This window comes from Cetorhinus maximus, chromosome 28, assembly GCF_964194155.1.
Source record: "Cetorhinus maximus chromosome 28, sCetMax3.hap1.1, whole genome shotgun sequence".
Taxonomy (NCBI): Eukaryota; Metazoa; Chordata; class Chondrichthyes; order Lamniformes; family Cetorhinidae; genus Cetorhinus; species Cetorhinus maximus.
The window spans coordinates 6,410,912-6,435,176 of record NC_135906.1 but is presented as its reverse complement, the minus strand read 5'-3'; the positions used below and the strand labels follow the sequence as shown (position 1 = coordinate 6,435,176).

At 42.6% G+C, this 24,265-nt stretch overlaps 1 protein-coding gene across 1 annotated transcript in view; it reads right to left on the bottom strand.

The window, feature by feature from the left end:
* Positions 1-24,265, bottom strand: part of LOC144668787 (serine/threonine-protein kinase N2-like) — a 171,062-nt gene that overhangs the window by 90,888 nt on the left and 55,909 nt on the right. The window contains exons 4-5 of the mRNA XM_078531123.1: positions 11,403-11,532; positions 4,046-4,191 (exon numbers count right to left, since the gene is read on the bottom strand). Coding sequence (XP_078387249.1) covers positions 4,046-4,191; positions 11,403-11,532 — 276 coding nt within the window. The remainder of the gene's footprint in view (positions 1-4,045; positions 4,192-11,402; positions 11,533-24,265) is intronic.

Here is a 24,265-nt window from a genome sequence, read left to right as displayed (position 1 = left end):
ACTGGCAGTAGTAGGCTGGATGAGGAGTTCATAGAATGCTTTCAAGATAGTTTTTTTAGAGCAGCACATTCTGGACCAACCAGAGAACAGGTATTATCAGATTTGGCATTGTGTAATGTGACAGGGTTAATTAATGACCTCAGAGTAAAGGCACCCCTGGGTAGCAGCGACCATAATATGATTGAATTTTACATCCAGTTTGAAAGGGAGAACAGTGGGTCTAAGGCTGGTATTTTAAACTTAAATAAGGGCAATTATGTGGGCATGAAAGCCGAGCCAGCTAAAGTGAACTGGGATACTAAGCTTGGGGATACATCAATAGGGAAGCAGTGGCAGACACTAAAGAGGATATTTTAGAATACACAGAATATGCATTTTCCTACTATAAAGAAAAGTTCTAAAGGGAGGACCCACCATCCGTGGATAACTAAAGAAGTTGAGGAAAGCATCAAACCTAAGGAAAAAGCATAAAACTGAGCAAAGATAAGCGGCAGGTCAGACGATTGGTCAGAATATAAAGGCAGAGAATAACTAAAAGGTTAATCAGGAGAAAGGAATTAGAGTATGAGAGGAAGCTAGTTAGAAATGTAAAAACAGACAGCAAGAGTTTATACAGGTATTTAAACAGGAAAAGAGTAGAAAAAGTGAATGTTGGTCCTCTAGAGAGTGAGAATGGAGAGTTAATAGTAGATAATAAGGAAACAGCAGATGAAATGAACAAATATTTTGCTTCTGTCTTCACTATAGAGGATAAGAACTTTCTAGTAATAGCTGTAAATCAGGAAGTGGAAGGGAGAGGGAAACTTGGAGAAATTACAATCATTAGGGAAGCAGTTCTGTACAAACTGATGGAGCTGGGGGCTGACAAGTCTCCAGGTCCAGATGGACTTCATCCTAAGGTGTTAAAAGAGGTGCTAATGAGGTGGTAGATGTGTTGGTGTTAATTTTCCAAAATTCCTTAGATTGTAGAAAGGTTCCATCAGACTGGAAAGTAGCAAGTATAACCCCCTATTCAAGAAGGGAGGAAGGCAGAAAACAGGAAACTATAGGCCAGTTAGCTTGATGTCTATTGTGGGGAAGGTGCTAGAATCAAACATTAAGGAGATTATAGCTGGGCACTTAGAGTAACTCAAGGTAATCAGGACGAGTGAGCATGGGAAATCATGATTAATCAATTTATTGAAGTTTTTTGAAGGAGTAACATGTGCTGTGGATAAAGGGGAGTCTGTAGACATTCTGTACTTGGATTTCCAGAAGGCATTTGACAAGGTGCTACATCATAAGTCATTGCAGACAATAAAAGCTCAGGTTTTGGGGGTAACATATTAGCATAGATAGAAGATTGGCTGGCTGGCAGAAAACAGAGTATGATTAAATGGGTCTTTTTCAGACTGGCAGGATGCGATGAGTGGAGTCCCGCAGGGGTCTGTACTGGGGCCTCAACATTTTACAATTTACATCAATGACTTAGATGAGGAGAGTGAAGGCATGGTAGCTAAATTTGCAGATGAGGCAAAGGTAGATGGGAAAGTATGTTGTGAAGAGGACATGAGGAGGTTGCAGATGGATGTAGATAGGTTGAGTGAGTGGGCAAAGATCTGACAAATGGAGTTTAATGTGGGAAAATGTGGAGTTGTTCACTTTGGCAGGAGGAATAAAAAAACAGGGTATTACTTAAACAGAGAACGGGTGCAGAACTCCAAGCTGCAGAGGGATCTAGGAGTTCTAGTGCAAGAGTCACAAAAAGTTAGTACGCATGTACAGCTAGTAAACAAGAAGGCTAATGGAATGCTATCCTTTATTACGCAAGGAATTGAACATTATATGCTTCACATCTGACCACATCATGAGCACATCTCGAATAGTGTGCGCAGTTTTGGTCTCCTTATTTAAGGGAAGGATGTAAATACATTGGAGGCGGTTCAAAGGAGGTTTACTAGATTGATACCTGGAATGAGTGGGTTGTCTTATGAGAATAGGTTGGATAGGCTAGGCTTGTTTCCACTGGAGTTTTAGAAGAGTGCGGAGTAACTTGAAGTATATAAGATCCTGAGCGGCCTTGACAAGGTGGATGTGGAAAGGATGTTTCCTCTTGTGGGAGAGTCCAGAACTAGGGGGCACTGTTTTAAAGTTAGAGGTGATCCTTATAGGACAGGATGAGAGTTTTTTTCTGAGGGTTGTGCGACTTTGGAACTCTCTGCCTCCAAAGGCGGTGTCACTGAATATTTTTAAGGTGGCAGGTAGATAGATTCTAGTTAGGCGAGGGAATCAAAGGTTATCGGGGGTAGATGAGAATCTGAAATTCAAAACACAAACAGATCAGCCATTATCTTATTGAATAACGGAGCAGGCTCAAGGGGCTGAATGGCCTACTTCTCCTATTCCATATGAATTTATATCCAATTAATAAATTTGGAATATAAAGCTAGTCTCAGTAATGGTGAGCATGACAATTATCATCGATTGTCAGAAAAACCCAGTCTGGCCTACATGTGACTCTTAGCTGCCCTCAGAAATGGCCTAGCATGCCACTCAGCTCAAGGGCATTCAGGAAGAAATGCTGGCCTTGCCAGCAACATCCACATCTCATGATAGAATTAAAAATAAAGTTAAGAATCATTCACAGTCCTGACACTCTCAGAGGTTTTGGAATAATCTTCAAACTGACAGATTGTGCATGAGACACCAATGTCCAAGTAATTAATAAAAACAAAGAGCAAAAATTCCAAGGCCGATTCCTAAGGGACACCACTGGTGATTAATCTCCAAACAGATCCAAAATGCATCCATAACTATTTATGACCTATGTCCTGGCAGCCAGTTCCCAATCCAGCTCAATATATTACCACTAACACCAGAGACTTCAACCTCATAGAAAAGCCTCTTGTACTATACCTCGTCAAAAACCTTATGGAAGACTAAGTAGACAATGACTACTTGGCTTCCCTCATTCACCGTCTTCATAACTTCAAGGAATACAATCAGATTTGTAAGACATGATTTCATTTTAATCAAGACAAATTGGGTCTCCCATATAGGTCCCACTATCCAATTTACATATATGGCATTCTTGAGCATTCCCTCATGCACATTTCCTATTATTGATGTTGAACTAATGGGTCTGTAGCTACCCAGATCCTTCTTGTCAACTTTTTTAAAGATGGGGGCTATACTGGTCTCCTTCCAGCCCACAGGAACCATCCCACAATGCAGTGAGCTGTTAAAAATACCTGGGTGAGGGGACTGCAGATTTCCCACTACCCTTAGGGCCCTCGGGTGGATATCATCAGGCCAGGTTGCTCAAAAATTTTTCAGATACAAAATAATATTCACCTACTTTAATATTGCCAGTTTTATTATTAGAAATTATTCAATTCTAATAGTTGATCATCTTCGAGAGAGAAGATCAATGCAAAGCACTCATTTCAAGCTTCTGTCAAACCAGCAAGTCCTTTGTAATCTGACTTTGAACATCCTCTAATGGCCAGCACATTCTTTCACATTTCTCTACACTTTACATAACTGAAAAGAATTCTCCTAATCCTTCCACCATTGTCTATGATCCTCTTTTCCATTCGCCTGTTAGCTGATCATTTAGCCTTCATTTTCTTCAGCTGAACCAACTCTGTTCAGATGAGTATTAGAAGCCTTTAATTTACACAGATATTTCTATTTACCTAACCGGTCAAGCACCTTGTCTTTTTCTTACCCCAACCCCTTCTTTTGACTTCCAATACATATCTATCTTCCGCAATACAAGCCTAGAGTTTCAAGATAAACAAAGGGAGTATAGGAAAATCAATTAAACTGGCCACACTAAACAGCTGTAGAACTACAAGGTGTAGTGAGCAATAAGAGCGAATTGCAAAGTAATTCTCAGTGACAGGTTCTTATGCATTTTAAACACAAGCTCAAAGCCACAGTTGTGTGTGTGACAAAATGAAAGCCAAAAGCGGACTGATGTCAAGCAACAGCCCAACTATCACTGAGTACACGACACGTAGGGAGGTTGCATCCAAAGAACATTTGGTTTCTGATTCTTTACCTCAGACAGTGCTTTCTTATCATGAACCTTCCCCGACCCCAGCAGGCGAAGCACGTTTTTCGCCCCTTCCGACACAGCATGTTCCACACGAAAGTGATGCCGCAACTCTTCAATTCTCAGCTCAAGGAGGCTTAGCTCTGGCTTGGCTTTAGAAAGAAAAAAAAAGAAAGGCCATATATTAACACATGCAAACATTCCTAAAGTAGATTCATCCCATCTTCGGATAGGAGCAGTGCTCCTGCTCATCTTCATGGGCCACATAGATGTGTTCAGTGGTACCTCAGGCTGAATATACATCCTGCAGATCTCCATATTCCAACTTGCTAATACTAACAGATCTTGATGTTCAATCTCATGTTTTCTCCACCGATATAAATAGCCCGTCCAAAACTCCCAAACAACAAAATACAAATAGGATGAACTAGACATAGAATTAAATACAAGTGAAATTTCCAGTGCATTTGGACCCAGGCACGCATTTAATCAGTATTGTTTTTAGCAGAATTAAGTCCAGGAATTCTACTACTACTTCTGATCAGTAAAGTATAATACGCTACCACTATATCTGTAGAGATAATAGGGAATGGACCCCATTTGACACTCTACAGGGAGCAGGGTGTGAGCGTAATCCACACAGGGAACATAGTGCGAAACAAAATGTTGGTTATATTCAGCAACTCAGGCAGCATTTGTGGGGAAGAGTAACACAGATGACAGTCAAGGTCAATAACCATTTTTCAGAACAGGGCTCCAGGCCTGCTCCTCACTTGTTTCTCTTTCCACAGACGTTGTCTGACTTGCCGAGTATTGAGCCTATTTCAGATTTCCAGGCATCTGCAGCATTTGACTTTTGAGCTGGAGCAGAGTCCGAATCCGGTGTGACGTTATACAGGGGGCAGGGTGTGAACCCTATTTTACACTGAAAAGGCGTGCAGAGTGAAATATCTATTTTATCAAAGGAATCACAGAGGGAGAAGAAACATGGTTATCTCATACTCCATTTAATTTACAGGTTTGTCTGCATTACAAGTAAACAAACTATTGGAAGAGCAATCTTATTCTGGTCAACCCATTCTGTATTTTGTCATCTGTTGAGTTGCGCAAACAGGAAGGAATCTCGCCCTGGGGGTGACAAAGCACTCAGGCTGCTTCTTTCCAATTTCCATTCCCAATGTTGCCACCACCACTCCCAGTTTTTAAACTTTACTTTCGAAAAAGAACCCCAAGTTATAAAACAGTAGCTGAATAAGCGTTTAATGTTAGAACGTCTTGTTCAAAGATTTTATGTTCATTTTTCAAACTACTTCCTGATGTTTGAACAGGGTTTCTTAAGGACATGCCTACTTGTACACCAGCTCTGAAAGGCAGGTATAAAATACCATTATAATCTAGCTTCAGCCAGAAAGGCGCTGACTTCCCTGTAAAAACTTGCCGGAGTGGCATTTATCAAATACAGTCATTAACTCTGGAATTGCGACCCTAATTGGTTTTAACTCTAATTGGTGGGATGCAGGGGCCCCATCCCTACTTCACGATTTTCACCATGGGCTCAAACAGAGCTCAGGAGGTAATAAAGATGGTTTCATTCTCACACGACCCAGCAGCTTATTGGAGAACAGCAGTGGAAGCAACTCCCTCAACCCAACTTGGATATAGGTGACACCCTGTATGGGCAGCGAGGCTCCATCTCCTCTGCTTTATAAATCGATCTATTTACTGCAGAACAAAGCAAATGGAGAGATCACAGCGAACAGCACTGGAGTCCTGACTGGCTCTGTGTTTGTGTAAACACAGCTATAGATGTAGATTCATACACCTTCTCCTGATTTCCAAAGCATCATAGAAGAGCAACGATAAGCATTCAGAAAGTTGTTTTTGGTGGGGGGGGAGAGAGGGGATGTGGTCTGGGAGAGGACTTTTGTATTTTTAGGAAACTAAATCAGCTTGGGTTTTCTCATGTTCCACTAGAGCACAAAGCACCAAATTCAAACCCCAGCTCAATTTGGAAGCAAATTGCAGGGATGCCAGGTGTTCCTGAACAGCATCGGAGTGTACGAAACCTTTAGCCACACTTTTCAGAGAAGCATACTGAGGCAAGGAGTTGTTATTATCTCAGCCAGCCCCTGCTCTGGTATTTTGAAGTCTAACAGCCAGTTTTATTTTTGAACCATTTCCCCCAGAAGCAGTTCTGAAACTCAGCTGAGCTGCCGCAAACTCGGTTCAGCCGGTTTTGACCCGGGACACAGCTGAGGATCTGCCACATCATTGCAGAAACACAGCTCAACTGTGACTCAACATCCCTAACCACATACTCTGCTAGTGCTGGGGGACGCCAGGTGACCATTAACACGACAGCCATGTCTTAGACCAGAACAAACCAGGTGACAGTACTAGTTACCCTGGGCAGAACCTTTGACACCCAACCTACATTTGCACCAGGAGCACAGACGTGCTGGCAGCAAGGAGAAAAACAGACTCAAGACCTGATACCCAACAGCCACCCAGTAATAAAAAAAGTAGTAATAAAGCTGGACAACAAACACCGCCATGCAACACAGAACTATGAGTATGCTAAACAGTGGAAGCAGCAGCTAACAGACAGAGCTAAGCAATCCTACCATCAACGGATCTGATCAAAGCTCTGCAGTCCTGCCACATCCTGTCATTAATGGTGACGGACAATTAAACAACTAATCAGAGGAGGAGGCTCCACAAAACTCCCCATCCTCAAGGATGGGAAATCAGTGCAAATGACAAGGCTGAAACATTTGCAACTGTCTTCAGCTGAAAGTGTCAAGTGGACGATCCATCTCGGGCTCCTCCTGACTGTCACAGCCGCCGGTCTTCAGCCAATTTGATTCACTCCAGTGGACAGACACTGGACACAGCAAAGGCCTATAGTACTCAGAACTGTGCTCCAGAACCAACCCCTAGCCAAGATGTTCCAAGTACAGCTAAATCACAAACCTGCTGATATGGAAAATTGTCCAGGTGTGTCCTGTCCACAAAAAACAGGACAAATCCACTCTTGATAATTGCCTCCCAACCAATCTATCCTAGCTAAACGGCACTTACCCAGCAAAATCTGCTCACTGATGCTCAGTTTGGGTTCTGCCAGAGCCATCGAACTCCAGACCTCACTACAGCTTTTGTCCAGCCACAGATAAAACAGCTGAATTCAAGAGGCAAGGTGAGAGTGACTGCCCTTGATACGAAGGCAGTATTTAACCAATTGTGGTATCAAGGAGTCCTAGCTAAATCAAAGAAAATGGGAATCGGGAGAAATTTCTCCACCAATTGGGCTAGCACAAAGAAAGATGGTTGTGGTTTTTGGAGGCCCCAAAACATCATTGCAGGAATTCCTCAGGGTAGCATTTTAGGCCCAACCATCTCAACTACTTCAATGATCTTCCCCTCTGCTCAGATACTGAACAGTCCATGCCAACACGAACAAGTCCTGGACAAAATTCAGGCATGGGCTGACACTTATGCTACACAAGTGCCGGGCAACATCCATCTCCAACATGAGAGAACCTAATCCTCTCTCCTGGAAATTCAATGGAACTACCATCACTGAATTCCATACCAACATCATCCTGGGAGTCACCATTGACTGAAAGCGTGACTGGCCCAGCTATGTAAATACTGTGGCTACAAAAGCAGGTCAGAAGCTGGGAATCCTGTGACAATTAACTCACCTCCTGACTCCCTAAAGCCTGTCCACCATCTACAAGGCACAAGTCAGGAGTGTGATGGAATACTCCCCATTTGCCTGGATGAGTGTAGCTCCAACAACACTCAAGAAGCTCAACAGGACAAAGCTACCTGTGTGACTGGCACCCCATCCATCACCGTAAACATTCACTTCCTCCACCAGCGACACACAGTGGAAGCAGTATGTACCACATACAGGGTGCTATACAGCAACTCGCCAAGCCTCCTTCGACAGTGCCTTCCAAACCCACAACCTCCAGCACCTAGGGAAGGGAAGGAAAATGTGTGGGAAAAGCACCACTTGCAAGTTCCCCTCCAAACCACACACTATCCTGGCTTGGAACTATACTCCCGCTCCTTCACTGTCGCTGGGTCAAAAACCCAGAACTCCCTCCCTAACAGCACTGTGGGTGTGACTGCAGCAATTAAAGGTAGCAGCTCACCACCACCTCCTCAAGGGCAGGCAGGGATGGGCTTTCCCAGAAAAGCTCACAGCCCATGAATGTATTAAAAAATGGCATACTAATGAATCACTATAATCTACATCAGCTGCCAGTAAAGCAATGCCTCAATTTTAAAATTCTGATCCTGGTTTTCAAATCTCTCTATGGCCTTGCCCCTCCCTAGCTCTGTAATCTCCTCCAACCCCACACCCTCTGTGATCTTTGAGCTCCTCTAGTTCTGGCCTCTTCAGTGTCCTGATTTCAATCATTTCACCAAGGGTGGCCTGCCTCCAACCACCAAGTGCCTACGGTTTGGAATTCCCCATCTTTACCTCTCTTTCCTCCCTTTGAGATACTCCTTATTTTTTGTTTTTGGTCATCTGCCTTGAACAACTCCTTTTTGTGGTTCAGTGTCAAATTTTGTTTCATATCGCAGCTGTGAAGCACCTTGGGACGTTTTGTAAGCTATGGTGCTATATAAATACAAGATGCTGTTGTTGGCACTACATAATGAATGTCATCAGGAATGACCCTATGCACGTTAATATAACATGAGACACTATTCGAGAAATGTTATTACACACATGTCATCAGACACCATCCAATTCATATCATCAGTCACCACTCCATGTCCACTCAACACCAACAATCAGTAAGTAATTGGACAATACTCAATATCTAATTAGACAGCAAAGTGACATTCAAAAAGTGCTCATCTTAGATCAGGGGAAAAGTGATAAGGGAAAACTAGTGGGACTTAAAATATTTTTATTGTTAAGAGTGGGAGGCTTCATAAAATGTTTTTTTTACACTATTTTAATTCAAGGTAAAATGGAGCACGTGACTTCTTCCTAGTTCTGCCTGGCGATAAGTCAATGTGACCTGGTTGCCATGGGGATTAGGGGCCCAGGTCAAGTCCTATTGAAATCCAAGTGCCAGCTTTCACACCCAACCACAGTGGCAGAAGCAGCTGGCTTTGTGCAAACCTACAGTCCTTCAGGCAATCAGATTCAGAGACCCTGGACACAGAGAGTGAGAGAGTTCCAGAGAGAAACAAGCAACTGCTGCACACAGCAAGGAAAAACACTGTTTTCTGCTAACCACCAGGCAGAATGCAGGTAGGAGCACATTCTCTATTCAAAGAGACAGAACCGTGGAAATTGAGGGACTCTGGAAGGTTCACCTTGGCATAGCCAGAGCGGGCCTTGCTGTTGGAAGTCAGTTCGGAGATTCTCGGAAGACTGAGGGAAACGACTTTTAATGGATATTGGACATTACGACTCATCAAAACGGGGAGGAGAGAGCCCATTGGAAGCTGAGAGTAACTTTGGACTGGTTCCTGTAAAGACTGCAGTTCCGCAGGGAAGTCTGGTGTAATGTTTAAATGTGGCGTGGGGGTTTTCAGTTGTGTTAGGGAGTTAAAGGGGGGATATCTTTTCTGTAGTTTACTGTATTAGCTGCCTACTAAGTAATGTTTACTCAACGTTGGTTTTAGTAGTTTGTTGCAGCAAAAATGTTAAAACATGAAATCTTGTTGTATGATCCTTTTGAGTCAGTCAGTGAGATTTAAAATCTCTTTTTAAAAGTTATCGGACTCTTTGGGATCATACCACTGTACACAGGACCTGATGGAACCCACCCCAGATTGGTGAAAGAAGTAGGTGAGAAAATTGAAGAAGCATCCACTGAATGGTTGCTCATTTAATGCTGGCCTATCTGCAGTACCTTTCAAATTCCACAGTGCTGATCCCAAAACTAGTGAATGGATAAAGCGTGTATGATGCCTACCTAAGTTTCTTGACACTTATGACATTTTTGACTTGTATTCATAGCTTATATTTTGATATTGCCCTGTCTTTAATTATATCACTTGTGCATTTACAATTAATAATAATCGGACACTATACAATCAGACACCACTCAATGCCTGTAATCAGACACAATGCAATGAGGCAAGAATCAATGCACAAACAGCATATGACCAAACTATATAAAGTATAGAGTCAGACAGTATGTATCAACGGTGCTCAATTCATCTCATGATTCAACCCAATGATGGTGTGCAATCGAGCTCATAAATATGATCACAATCATTTCAATCGGTACTATAAACTGGTTGGTGGCCTTCCATAGAAAATCTCCGCAGGAACTATGCAGCTAAATGCATTTAAGTTACAAGTGCATTAACATCCAATGCTGGGCAACATCTTCCTTCTATTGTGTCTAATTAAGATCAATGTCTTACTTTGACATCCTTATTAAAATGTTAATCATCAAACGTATTGATTTGACTGAAGATTCTAAAAGGGCTGGTCAAAAATGAAGGGTTATCATAAAAAAAGGAGAAACTGTTTCCACCGGCAGAGGCTGAGTAACCAGCATATTATTTATTTTGGCCTGAATGCACTGCCTCAAAATGGTGGTGGAGGCAGCTACACCTGTAACTTGCATAAGAAAACTGAATTAACCCTTTAAGGAGAGAATATTCTAAGACAATGAGGAAAAAGCAGGAGGGTGGGATTAATTGGATAGCTCTTTTAACGAGTCAGCATCGGGCACAATGGGCTCAATGGCCTCCTTCTGTGCTATTATATTCTATGATCCTCTTCACGTGACATTTACTTGCTTCCACCATCATAATGTGCTCAGTATTTAAACATTTTTCTAACTTTTAATCATTAGCCTGTTATCAATTAAAATTTTCTAGCAAGTTTTTATTTCTTTAAGAAGCATAAGCTGCAATACTTGAATGAAATCGATTCGGCCTATCCTGCCCCATCCGAAATCTGCAGCAAGAATCTCATTAACCCCCGGTGGGAACTACACTGATCGGAATCCAGAATTTCTGTGTCGAATGGAGAAATCACCAAGACAACTGTCTGGCAACCATATTCCTTTGAGCTGCAATTTTTCGACGTTGTGAATGAGAGTGAGAAAGGCGGAATCCAATAAATAATCCAAACGCACACCTGCTGTGTTCTGCATTTTCAGCATTTCACCACAAAAACATTCCAGGTCTCTTCAGCACTTCAACATTCACCCAAACTGCATCAAGTGTCACCAAACTGACATTTACTTTGCTCGTGAGAATGCCTTTATAATTCACTCACGCCAGTGAAGCTTAGAAACAATGGGATCACACACTCCTGGAACACGTCCAACAGCTACCATTAGCACAGCATCGTCGCGCCAACACTTACCTTGGCCATCCTCAACTTCCAGATGCAGCTCGTCTGCCTGCACGGCCTTCCGGACCTGCATACGGATCACTTCAATTTTAGTTTTACTGTCCTGCAGCATCTGCTGAGCGGTGGACAGCATTTTTCGATCCTTAGGGATTAAAACAAAAGGAAAAAAAAATCAAAGGCCTTTTCATTTCACAAGGAGCCAAACGCGTTTTCTCAAAATGACTGTGCTGTTTTTCACAATGCTGTCCTTCGAAAGGGTATTTTGACAATAGGGTTCGAGGTGCATATATCCAGGGATCGATGACAGTTCCAAATAGGAATGGGCAGTGGAATTCCGGGTTCGCCTGACTCTGAAATTGTGAAACAATCTGCGTCCAGACAGGTGAACTGCAGAACCTATCGCTGGTTCTGCATTTCCTGTGTCTTCTGTTCCATCATTCAAATCAACTTGGACTGCAGCAGTTCAAGCAGGCAGTTCACCACCACCTTCCCAAGGACAGTTAGAGATCAGCAAAAAATGTTGCCCTTGACAGAAACGAATGAATCCCATGAATGAATAAGAAAAAAAAATGCTCTGTGTGAACGGAAAATGCTCTAATGCACGGTGCTTCTCAACTGCAAAGCACAGGCCAAAATATAAATTCATTATATATATATATATATATTTTTTTTTAAATCGTGCTTTAAGCAGCGTCAGACTTTGTTCCTGACCAAGGCGATGGATAGTGGTGCAGCTGCACGGATGCATCGATGCATCGCCTGCATCCTGCACAGGCCAGGGGAGCTGTGGGGTATCACTATCTCACAACAAACATTTAACCTGTATCCTACCAACTCGGGTTGCACAGAAGCCCAGAGCTCCAGTGAAAGACAAATCAGTGGCACTTGGCCCAAGCACTGCTTACATCATCAGTTCCACATTCTGAAAAATTAAACACTGTGCAATTGCTTTTGGATGAATTTGGTTCATCAAGGAAATGGATGCCAGTTCAGGGTCTTCCACTCCTGGCACCCACTGAGGACAAACATACTCAAATCGGCATAAGTACAGTAAAGTTCCCTCTCCGGGTAAACGCACCGTTTGCCGGTTTAAGGTGGCATCTGCCACACCAGTTGCCTCCCTGGTGCCAGGGTAATGAAGCTGAGAATTGAGCGAGAGATCTCAACGTGAACTGACTAGATTGCGAACAAAGTTGAGAAGTTGGGGAGGGTAAAAATTCAGTGCAGGAGGGGAAGGTGGTGTTCCTTTGTGTGTTTAACACTTGCAGTGGTTAGGGGAAGCACGAGGCAGTATTTAAAACTTTGTTCAGTGTTTTGGCATTTGGTGGGAGTTTTAAAAAATGAAACAAACTAAAAATGAATAATCTATGAATAAACCTAGACTAAGGTACGGTAGGGCAGGTGGTATTACTTCACTGAAGTACAGTACGTGGGAATTTGTGGACAATAAGACTGTCCCGAGTGAACACGTCTGCAGTATACGCTTCTGCCTCAAAGTCATTGATCGGGAGTGCGAATTGGACAGACTCCGACACAGAGGAGCAGCAGCAGCAGTACCTGGACAGTTTCTTCTAGAGTTAAGTCACACGTCACAGAGGTGCAGGTTCAGAAGGTGGCTGGTTTGAGAGATAGTATGTGACGTAAAGGCACCCAGCTAAGATAAGGTTGTATTCAAAAGGAATTTAGAAGGTTAAGGTGTGATTTGAACAGTTTTCAAGATATTAGGGGAACAGTTGTTTAGATAGAGAGAAACTATTTCTGCTCGTTGGAGAGGCCAGGACTAAGCTTGAGGTCCTGTTCAGAGAGTACTAGGAGCTAAGAATTAAATTTTAAAAAAGGAACCTCAAGGGTTATAACCTGGGGATTACCACCCAAGCCACAGGCAATTTGACACAGGGATAAGGAAATTAAGAAAGTGGACACATCAATATAAGACAAGAAATCAAATAGATAATTCATTCTTTACCCTGAGTGGTTTGAATATGGCCCAAATAAGTGTTCTTTATAAAAGCAACAGAACATTAGGAGCAAGGTGAATGAATTCAACCTCGAGGGGACAACAATGCAGCCATTCCTGAGACATGGCTGCAAAACAAATGGTACCAGGAACTGAACACACCATGTTATAAAGGTCTATAGGGAAACGGGTAGAGAGAGGGGCAGCCCTGGTAATTAAGGATGACATTATTTCAGTGATAAGAGAACTAGGTGTAAGCAGACACCAGAGACTTTCTGGGTAGAATTAAGAAATAGAACAAGATTATAGTGACAGCTGTGTATCAACCTCCTGGTAGCAGCTGTGGAAGTGGCAGAGCACATCAATGCAGAGATTAGACAAGCATGCAACAAAGACAGAATAGTTTTAAAGAGCAGTACCTCAAAGGGTGGTAAAATCAGAATTATTCATGGGTACCATCCATCTTTGAGTTTAGCAACAGCAAGATTTTTAGACTAATGCATCGATTAGTGCATCTGATGCAACCAGCTGAATGCAACATTGGGGAAATGGTGCAGGAGCGAGGGCTTCTGACTTGTTGAGTATTCTGACCAGTTCTGGAGCAGGAGGGACCTGACAAGATGGACAGGTAGCACTCGAACAAGGTTGAGACCATTGTCCTCACGGAAAGGATAATGGTGCTGTTGAACACGGTTTAAACTCATTTGGCTGAGGGAGAGGGCCAGGGTAAAGCAAGGAGGAAAAACAAAGTGTACAGAATATTGGGCGACACAAACAGCATTAGAATAATGTTCATAACAAAAACAAAACATGCTGGAAAAACTCAGCAGGTCTGATAGCATTTGTGGAGAGAAAAACAGGGTTAACGTTTCGAGTCCGTATTGACTCTTCTTCAGAGCATTAGAATAATGCTGTTAGACTACAGAATAGCACAAAAAGAGGAGAGATCAGACAAGGGAATAATGTAATACCAACTAAGGGGAGGTGTGGCAGCAATGATCAAAGATGCTGTGCTGGATTAGTAATGGATGTTGTCCTTTATGGTTCCGGGAGAGCGAGCAAAATAGGAGTTATGTTGTTGGAGTATATTTGAATTCAATAAAAAACTTGGAATTAAAAGTCTGATGATGACCATGAAACTATTGTCGATTGTTGTAAAAACCCATCTGGTTCACTAATGTCCTTTAGGGAAGGAAATCTGCCGTCCTTACCCAGTCTGGCCTACATGTGATTCCAGACCCACAGCAATGTGGTTGACTCTTAAATGGCCTAGCAAGCCACTCGGTTCACAAGGGCAGATAGGGATGGGCATAAATGCTGGCCTAGCCTGCGATTCCCCCATCCCATGAACGATTATAAAAAAATACAATCATGGACTGACATAACAAAGGAATAAATTTGGCCTATTGTGCCTGGGTCAGTTCTTAGAAAGAGCTATCCAATTAGTTCCACTTCTCTGATCTTTCCCCATAGCTGTGCAATTTTTTTCCTCTTCAACTATATATCCACTTCACCTTTAAAAGCTGTTACTGAATCTGCTTCCAAGCCTTTTCGGGGCAGTGTATTCCTGATCACAACAACCTGTTCTGTACAAAATATCCTCCCTCATGGCACCTCTGGTTATTTGGCACTTGTCAAAAATCCATACCCTTTGCTTGCCAACCTCCTGCCTCAGCAAACATCTTCTCCTTACTTACTCTATCACATATCTTCTTTAAAAAAAAATCACAACACAACCAATAGTTTGCAGCCAGTTCACAACTTAGTGCTCAAGCTCAAACTTTGCTTGCTCACGTGACCACTGAGGTAAATCTCCTCAGCCCCCTTGACAGCCTTCCAAAGGTGTGATACCCGGAATACACAATACTCCAGCTGGTATGTGTTTTAATCAGGTTTATCATATCTTCCTGACTTTTTTATTCTATGCCTCTATTTATAAAGCCCAGTTTCCTACATGTTTCATTAACTGCTTTATTAAACCCTTCTGCCACCTTCAAAGACTTGTGCCTAGTACCTCTCTCTTCTTGCAAACCCCTTTAAAATTGCATCATTTAGCACCTGTCTCTCCTCATGCTTCCTAAAACAAGATATTCACCTCACTCCTTTCTGTGCTGAATTTCATCTGCCACATATCAACACGTTCCACCACCTTGTTATGCCTCTCGAAGTCTATTACAATGTTCCTCATGAAGACAATCTAATTTACCATTGCTTTGGCTAACTCTTCTTTGCTAAACACTGATGTATTTGTATAATGGGGAAGGGAATGGCAGAGACTTAAAGAAATCATTGGTGTCTTCTCTTCACAGTAGAACTTCAAGTAATAAACACTAGTGAAGAAAAAAGTACTGGGGAAATTAATGGGGCTGAAATCCAACAAATTCCCTGGGCCTGATTGTTTAGGAACCAGAGTTCTAAAAGTAATATATATATATTACTTTATTATAGATTAACTAGAAAAATTAATGTTCATCTAATTGTGAGGATGTGTGAGGCAGACAGACAAGTGTGTCAGCAGATCTCCTGGTAAGAGTAGCTACAAGCAACATGTGTAAATAATCACTTTAAAAATTCATTTAATTTATTCGGGCCATCATTAAGCAAATAAATAAAAAAGGACAAGAGATGGCAAGGCAGGGTTTCTGTTGGTACTGTAATATGAGAGAGTCTGTGAACAGCAAGACTGTCCTGGATTCCCAGAGCTACAGGAAATGTCTGTGCCTTCAATCAGTCCAGCTCAGAGTGAATGAGCTGAAGTGCCAATTACAGGCACTTTAAAACAGAAAAGAGGTGGTCGAATATTTGGATCATTTTATCCGGAGCAGAGTCACACTCCAGTGGAAAGCACAGGTTCAGGAAAAGGAGAATCTGACTGTTAGAAAGCAAAGCAGAAGGGACTTAGGAGAGGTTGAGGAAGAAGTCCCTTAGATACGGTCCTACCCAACAGGTACGGTGTTACTGACTACCCGGGAGAACAACAAAAAAGACTGCAGGAGAACAGGCCAATGCAGACAAAGGCACTGCGGCACAGAAGGTAGGTTGGATACAAAATTGGCTCAGTGGCAGGAAGCAACAGGTAATGTTGACAGGTGTTTTTTTGTGACTGGAAGACTGTCTCCAGTGGGGTTCCAGAGGGCTAAGTTCTGGATCCCATGCTGTTCTGGTAAATATCAATGATTTAGATTTACATGTAGTGGGCATACTTAGGAAGTCTGCAGATAGTATGAAAATTGGCCATGTGGTTGACAGTGCATAAGAAAGCTGTAGACTGCAGGAAGAGATCAATGGGCTGGTCAGGTGGGTAAAAAAAATGACCAATGGAATTCAAGCTAGTAAAGTGAGAGGTAATACATTTGGGGAGGACAAAGAAGTCAATGGAGTACACAACACACGGTAGGATATGGAGACGTTTAAAGGAACAGTGTGCCCAGTCGACAGATCCCCAAAGGTAGCAGGGCTACTTTCCTTCATTGGTCCAGGCTGAGAATGCAAGAGCTGGGAGGTTACACTAGAACTGCTTTAAATACTAGCTATACTGCAGCTAATGTACTGCATACAGTTCTGATCACCACATTATACAAAGGACTCGATCACACGAGAAAGGGTAAAGGAGAGATTTCGAAGAATTTAGAATTTTAACAATGAGCTAAGACTGAAGAGGCTGGGTGTGTTTTTTCTGGGGCAGAGATAGTTGAGGGGAGATTTAATCAAGATTATAAAATTATGGGAGGTCACGATAGATTAGATAGGAAAGACCTATTTCCATCAGCAGAGAGGTCAATAACGAGGAACCATGGATTTAAAGTAATTGGTGGAAGGATTAGAGGGGAGTCGAGGGGAAATCTTCTCACCCAATGGGTAGGAGAGGCAGAAACCCTACTTTAAAAAGCACTTGGATATGCACCTGAGGTAATGTAACTACAGGACTACAGACCAAGAGCTGGAAAGTGGGATAAGACTGGATAGCCGTTTATCAGCAGGAACAGACATGATGGACAAATACCTTTCTTCTGTGCTGTAAATCTTCCAATCTAAAAAACGAAAGCTGTGATGGTAATAAGCCACTTAATATCACAGGCAGACACAATAAATGACAGAAATATTAAATAATTCCTTTGCTTCACAATTTACGAGGGGAACAGGATAGCTGGACATGACTTCAGATGAGATAACTGCATTTAAAATAAGAGGTGGAATAGTAAGTAAATTAATAAACCTTAGAAGAATGAGAGGTGATCTTATTGAAACATATAAGACCCTAAAGGGACTTGCTAGGGTGGCTACCCCAGAGGATGTTTCCACTTGTAGAGGAGACTAAAACTAGGGGAAACAGTTTAAGAATAAGAGGTTTCCCTTTTAAGAGAGGGATGTGAAGAATTTTTTTTCTCTCAAAGGGTCGTTAGTCTATGGAATTCTTTTCCCCAGTGAGCAGTGGAGGCTGGGTCTTGAATATATTCAAGGCTGAGTTAGACAGATTTTTGATGGACAAGAGAGTCAAGGGTTGTGGGGGGCAGACAGGAAAGTGGAGCTGAGACCACAACCAGGCCAGTCATGGGCTTACTGAATGGCAGAGCAGGCTCGAAGGGCTGAATGGCCTAAGATAAAGCCTCTGATTCAGACAGATTGCATCCACACATCTTAAAAAAATCTAGGGACAACATAACAGGCATTAATAAACAAATTATTAGAACTGTTGGAGGAAAAAAGGTGTAATGCCAGAAGACTGACAGATAGTTAGCTAACATTACACCTATATCTAAGAAGGGGGTAGAAAAGGGAATTATAGGCTAGTCAGCTTAACATCAGTGCAGGAAAAATAAAACCCTTACTGAAGGAGAGAATAGGACCACATCTCAAAATAAAAAAATACTATAATCAATAGTCAGCATAGATTTCAAAAGGGAAAAGTTTGCTTTGAAGTGGTAACCAAGAGAGTAGAAGGAGTAATGCATTAAATGTAACAACTTATTTTTAAAAGGCCTTTGGTAAGATGCCCTGTAATAGACTAATGATTAATGTCAGGGCACAAGTGACAGAATGGTTTCAGTTTTGAAGCCAGCTATCAAACCAAAGGTAAAGGTGTGTCAGGGATTGAGAGAGCTGGTGCGAAAACGTTTTCCCCTTTCCCCTCATCTCCCGGTTGTTTGCAACAAGGTGTATGTTTTAGAAGGAGTGTTTAAGACCTTTTGAGTGTTGGGACTTTAAAAAATAGATAGAAAACAGGCTTTCTTGTAATTTTATAGAAAAAAATGGATTGTTTATTCACACAACACCCTCAATGTAAACACAACAAAAACACACACACACACACACACACACACACAGAGAAACAGAAGCAGAAACACACACACACACACACACACACAGAGAAACAGAAGCAGAAACACACACACACACACACACACACAGGAACACACACACAGAAACACACACACACACACAGAAACACACACACACACACAGAAACACACACACACACAGAAACACACACACACACAGAAACACACACACAGAGAAACAGAAGCACAAACACACACACACAGAAACACACACACAGAAACACACACACAGAAACACACACACACACAGAAACACACACACACACACACAGAAACACACACACACACACACAGAAACACACACACACACACACAGAAACACACACACACACAGAAACACACACACAGAAACACACACACAGAAACACACACACAGAAAGATGAGTTCTCGAGATGAAGCATGCAATAGGATTATTAACAGAGTAAAAATAAACAAATCACGTGTTTTTTTTAAATTAGTCCTTTAAGATAGGAAGCATGCAGGCCTGATGAAGTCCTTCTCTTGATTCTCTGAAGATAGACGGAGGCTGAAAGTCTCTAGATTTTCATGCAAAGTCATGGCCGTGCTTCTATAGGAAAGAGATATATTCTCGCAGGTGAGAACAAATTAGCCCCTCTCTCACTGCCTCAATTGACTAGTTGTTAGGCAGGGTTCTGTATTTTTTGCTGGGTGGTGGTTCCCCTTTGTGCTGTTTGTCCCAAACTGACATGCTCCTGGCTGGTCCTTAGAATAATAAGTTGTGTTGTCTCAAGTCTGTTTTGATCATGTGACCATATGATCAATACTTTTATTATCCACACAGATGACATGATGTTAGAAGCCATTGCTACATAATGGAAGATGAATGGTGGCTGTTCACACCTTCTTGTGATCAACTGGATTCTTCATCTTAGTCAGGTTTCAAGTTCATAGACACACAGGCTGGGGAATCACTTTATTTGAGTTTCTGTAATTATCCAGAAAATAGGAGCTGTAAATTCCACAAGTGATCTCGCATTTTGAATGCCTTTTCAAGGGATGGTCCTCCACACATAGACATTTACATTTCAACAACTTTCTAGAGACAGGAATTAGGGCTTGTCTGTGAAGAAATTACGAAAGTCACCTGAGCCCCTGGACTCCATCTTGGGTCAAGGTAAATTGTCAATATGCCATGTTTTACAAATGTAAAAATGTCCATCGTCTTCATACATTCACAGGCATATTACGTGACCATGACAGGTAGTTAGTTATTCGGTGGGAAGTGGTGATCCACAGGATCAGTACTGGGACCCTGTTGTTCTCAATTTCCAGCAGGGATTCAAACTTTGGATCAAAAACACAATTTCTAAATTTGTACATGATACCAACTTGGAAGGGATATTTAGTACCGAGGAGGAGTGCAACTAATTACATGAATATATCAACAGACTTGCAGAATAGATACATAATTGGCAAATGAATTTCAACATAAATGTGAGGTATTGCATTTTGGCAAGATAAATAAGGAGGTCACATATCACTTGGAAAATAAAAATCTGAATGGAGTACAGGAGCAAAGGGATTTGGCAGTACAATTACACAAAACACAAGAAATCGTGACACATTAACAAGGCCATAAAAAAGCAAAGCAAGGACTAGGGTTTACTTCTAGAGGGATGGAATTGACACGCAAGTAAGTCATGATAAACTTGAAGCAAACCTTGGTTAGATCATACCCAGAGTATCGTGTACAATTCTAGTTACCACATTATACAAAAATAGAGGCACTGGAGACAGTGCAAAAAAAAGATTCACAAGAATAATAACAGAAATGCAAGCTATGACAATCAGGAAAGGGTGAACAGGTTGGGTCTCTAACTGAGGGGACTTCACAAAGTCTTTAAAATTATGAAAGGTTTTGATGGAGCAGAGAGAGAGAGAATGCTTCTACTTGCGGAGAAGAGCAAAACCAGAGGCCAACAATATAAGATAGTCACCAAGAAATCCAATAAGGTCTTCAGAAGAAATTTCTTCACCTAAAGAGTGATTTGAATGTGAAAACTGCCACCACAGGGAGTGGTTGAAGCAAAGCAGTATAGATGCAAAAAACAGGAGGCTGGATAAGTATTGCAATGTTGGCATTTATTTCGAGAGGACTAGAATATGAAAGCTGCTGAGGCTTTATAAGGCTCTGGTCAGACCACATTTAGAATATTGTGAGCAATTTTGGGCCCCGTACCTCAGGAAGGACGTTCTGGCCCTGGAGAGGGTCCAGAGGAGGTTCACGAGAATGATCCCAGGAATGAAAGGCTTAACATATGAAGAACGTTTGAGGGCTCTGGGTATATACTCGATGGAGTTTAGAAGGATGAGGGGGGATCTGATTGAAACTTACAGAATACTGAAAGGCCTGGATAGAGTGGACGTGGGGAAGATGTTTCCATTAGTAGGAGACACTAGGACCCGAGGGCACAGCCTCAGAGTAAAGGGAAGACCTTTTAGAACAGAGATGAGGAGAAACTTCTTTAGCCAGAGAGTGGTGAATCTATGGAATTCATTGCCACAGAAGGCTGTGGAGGCCAGGTCATTGAGTGTATTTAAGACCGAGATAGATAGGTTCTTGATTGGTAAGGGGATCAAAGGTTACGGGGAGAAGGCGGGAGAATGGGGTTGAGAAACTTATCAGCCATGATTGAATGGCGGAGCAGACTCGATGGGCCGAATAGCCTAATTTCTGCTCCTATGTCTTATGGTCTTATGGTATTCGTCTTGTTCATCTTTCAAGGCAAAGTTCATTATCTGGGGTGACGGGTAGGGTTCCGGTGGTTACGTAGGCGACTGCTAAGATCGACCTGTGCCCAGAGGCTCTGCTGCAAGCAGAACAGGACACGGCAGGTGTTTGAGTTTTGGATGAGTTGCTGAATCAGGATTTCCTCTGCTTGCTTTTCCTCTCTGCCTCTGATAAGCACTTGCTTTCGATGGAGACAGCGATCCTGGGCGAACATCCCCCAGGACTCGAAGTTGATATCAAAACTCCTAAATGAAGCCCTCAGAGTGTTCTTGTAACAGTTCCATTGACTGCCATGAGAATGCACCCCAGAATGAAACTGGCAGTGAATATTTGCATTGGTAAGCAAGTGTCAGGCATTCTGTCTACAAAACCAGCCAACTCAGCTGTGACTGTCTCAACATGGTGTGGGTACTTGACATGGCAGCTTGGGTGAGCACCTCATTGTCTGGGATTTTTGTCTGGCTATCTGATCTTCTGAAGCTTCCGGAGATGGTTGAGCTTCTTGGACTGTGTACCAGTATCATGCTAAGTCTTGCACACACAGAGCAGAATGGGCAGGACTATTTCTCTATAGACTTTCAGGTTGGTGGACAGGCTTACTCCTCTCTGCTCCCAGACTGAGGTTTGAAGTCTGCCAAAGGCTACGCTTGCTTTGGCAATTCTTGCACATGTCTCTTCATCCACACAGATAGCTCGAGAGAGAGAGAGAGAGAGAGAGAGAGAGAGCGTGCCATCGAGGTTAGTGAACTTAACCACCAGTGACAGGTTCTGGTCTTGGACTGAAACCTAGGACTCGAGATAGGACTTTCCTGGAGCAGGCTGGTACGTTACTTCGGTTTTCTTTGTGCTAACCATAAGGCCAAAGTTGTCGCATGCGTTGGAGAGCAAATCTGTGCTACCTTGCATGTCCAGCTCTGAACCGGCAGCTCGTGCAGAGTCATCAGCAAATCAGGAAATAATCTTGGTCTTTGCCTAGAGCTGTCTCAGCAACCTGGAGTGGTCTTGAGCAGCTTCCCATCCATGCAATGTCTGATTTTGATGCCAGGATCACCATCATGGAAAGCACTGGAGAGCATGGCAGAGAGACACATGCTGAAGAGGGTTGGCGCTAGCACACAGTCCTGTTTAACTCCATGGGTGACTGGGAAAGGGTCAGAAGACACACCGTCATCCAGGACACGCGTGACCGTGCCGTCATGGAACTGTTGAACTATTGTGATGAATTTCTCAGGACAGCCGAATTTCTCCATTTCCTTCCAAAAGCCCTCACGGCTGACTGCATCAAAGTCAGGTCAACGAATATGGTGTAGAGGTCCATGTTCTGTCCTTGGAATTTCTTCACGAGCTGTCTAGCTGCAAACACCGTATCAGTGGTTCCTCGACCTTTTCTGAAACTGCACTGACTCTCTGGCAGCAGATCCTGGTCAAGATGTTGCACTAAACAGTTCAGAAGGATTGTGGTGAAAACTGTGCTGAAGCTGAAGAGCAGTGGCATTCCTCTATGATTGGCGAGTCCCTTTCCGCTTGTACAGGTGGACAATGGAGGCAACTTTGTATTCTTGCAGGATGGTTCCTTGTTCTCACATAGAGTTCAGTGAGCTTCTCGACCAGGTATTGACCTCCAATTTCATAGACCTCAACTGTGATAGCACCAGCCCCTGGAGCTTTGTCGCTAGACAGGGGTTTGATTATGTTCATTGTTTCTAACAGTGTGAGAGGATCATCAAGAGAACAGCTGATGGAAACCTCTGGCAGCCTGTCGATTGCTCCTTCATTGATGGATGAAGGCCAACTGAGGATGTGGTTGAAATGCTAACCCATCAAGGCACTTAGGAAATGATAGTATGATCAGACAGAGTCAACACAGTTGCTTGAAAGGGGACATTGTGTTCGACAAATCTATCAGGGCAATTTCAGGTTGTAAAGTGCAGGCTGAATAAAGGGCAATCAAATTTTTTGGATTCCAAAAGACATTTGATAAGGTTGTTGCACAAGATAAGATCTCATGGATTGGGGGGTAATATATTAGCAAGGATACAGGATTGGGTAAAGGACAGAAAACAAAGAGTAGGAATAAACAGGCCAGTTTCAGGTTGACAAGCTGTTACTGGTGGAATGCCACAGGGTTCAGGATCAGCCTCAGCTATTTACAATTCAGTCCATGCTAATGGTTTAAATACAGAAATCGAGTGTAATTTACGCAAGTTTGCTGATGATACAAGGCTGGGTTGGAAAGCATTTTGGGGGAAATCTTTGAAGCTCTCTTCTCTAAAGGGCTATAGGTGCTCAGGTCTTGAGTTCATTTAAGGTTGGGATCAATAGATCTTTGGATTCTTGAGAGAATCAAGGGAGATGACGATTGAGTCGGAAAGTGGCATTATCATCAAGAGCAGCTATGATCTTATTGGAATGGCAGAACAAGTTTGAGGGCCCTTTTAGCCTAGTCCTGCTCCTATTTCTCATGTTCTTTATATGTGGCATAGCTGGGTTGAATGGCCCAATTCTGTGCTGTAGACTCGATGTAATTCTATATATTTGAACACTCAATCTAATAAAACTCCCCGTTAGAAAATTGACCGATATCAAATATAGTCAGTTTATTTAGGGACAAGAAACAACCAATGTTTGTGGAGTTATGGCCACAGTCAGATCAGCCATGGTCTTAAAGAATGGCACATCAGGCTCAAGGGGCCGAATGACTTTCTCTTACGAACGTAGGTTAGGAGCAGGAGTAGGCCACTTGGCCCTTCGAGCTTGCCCCGCCATTCAATCAGATCATGGCTATCTGACTATAACCTCCCACCTACAGAAAGATCGCTTCAAGCA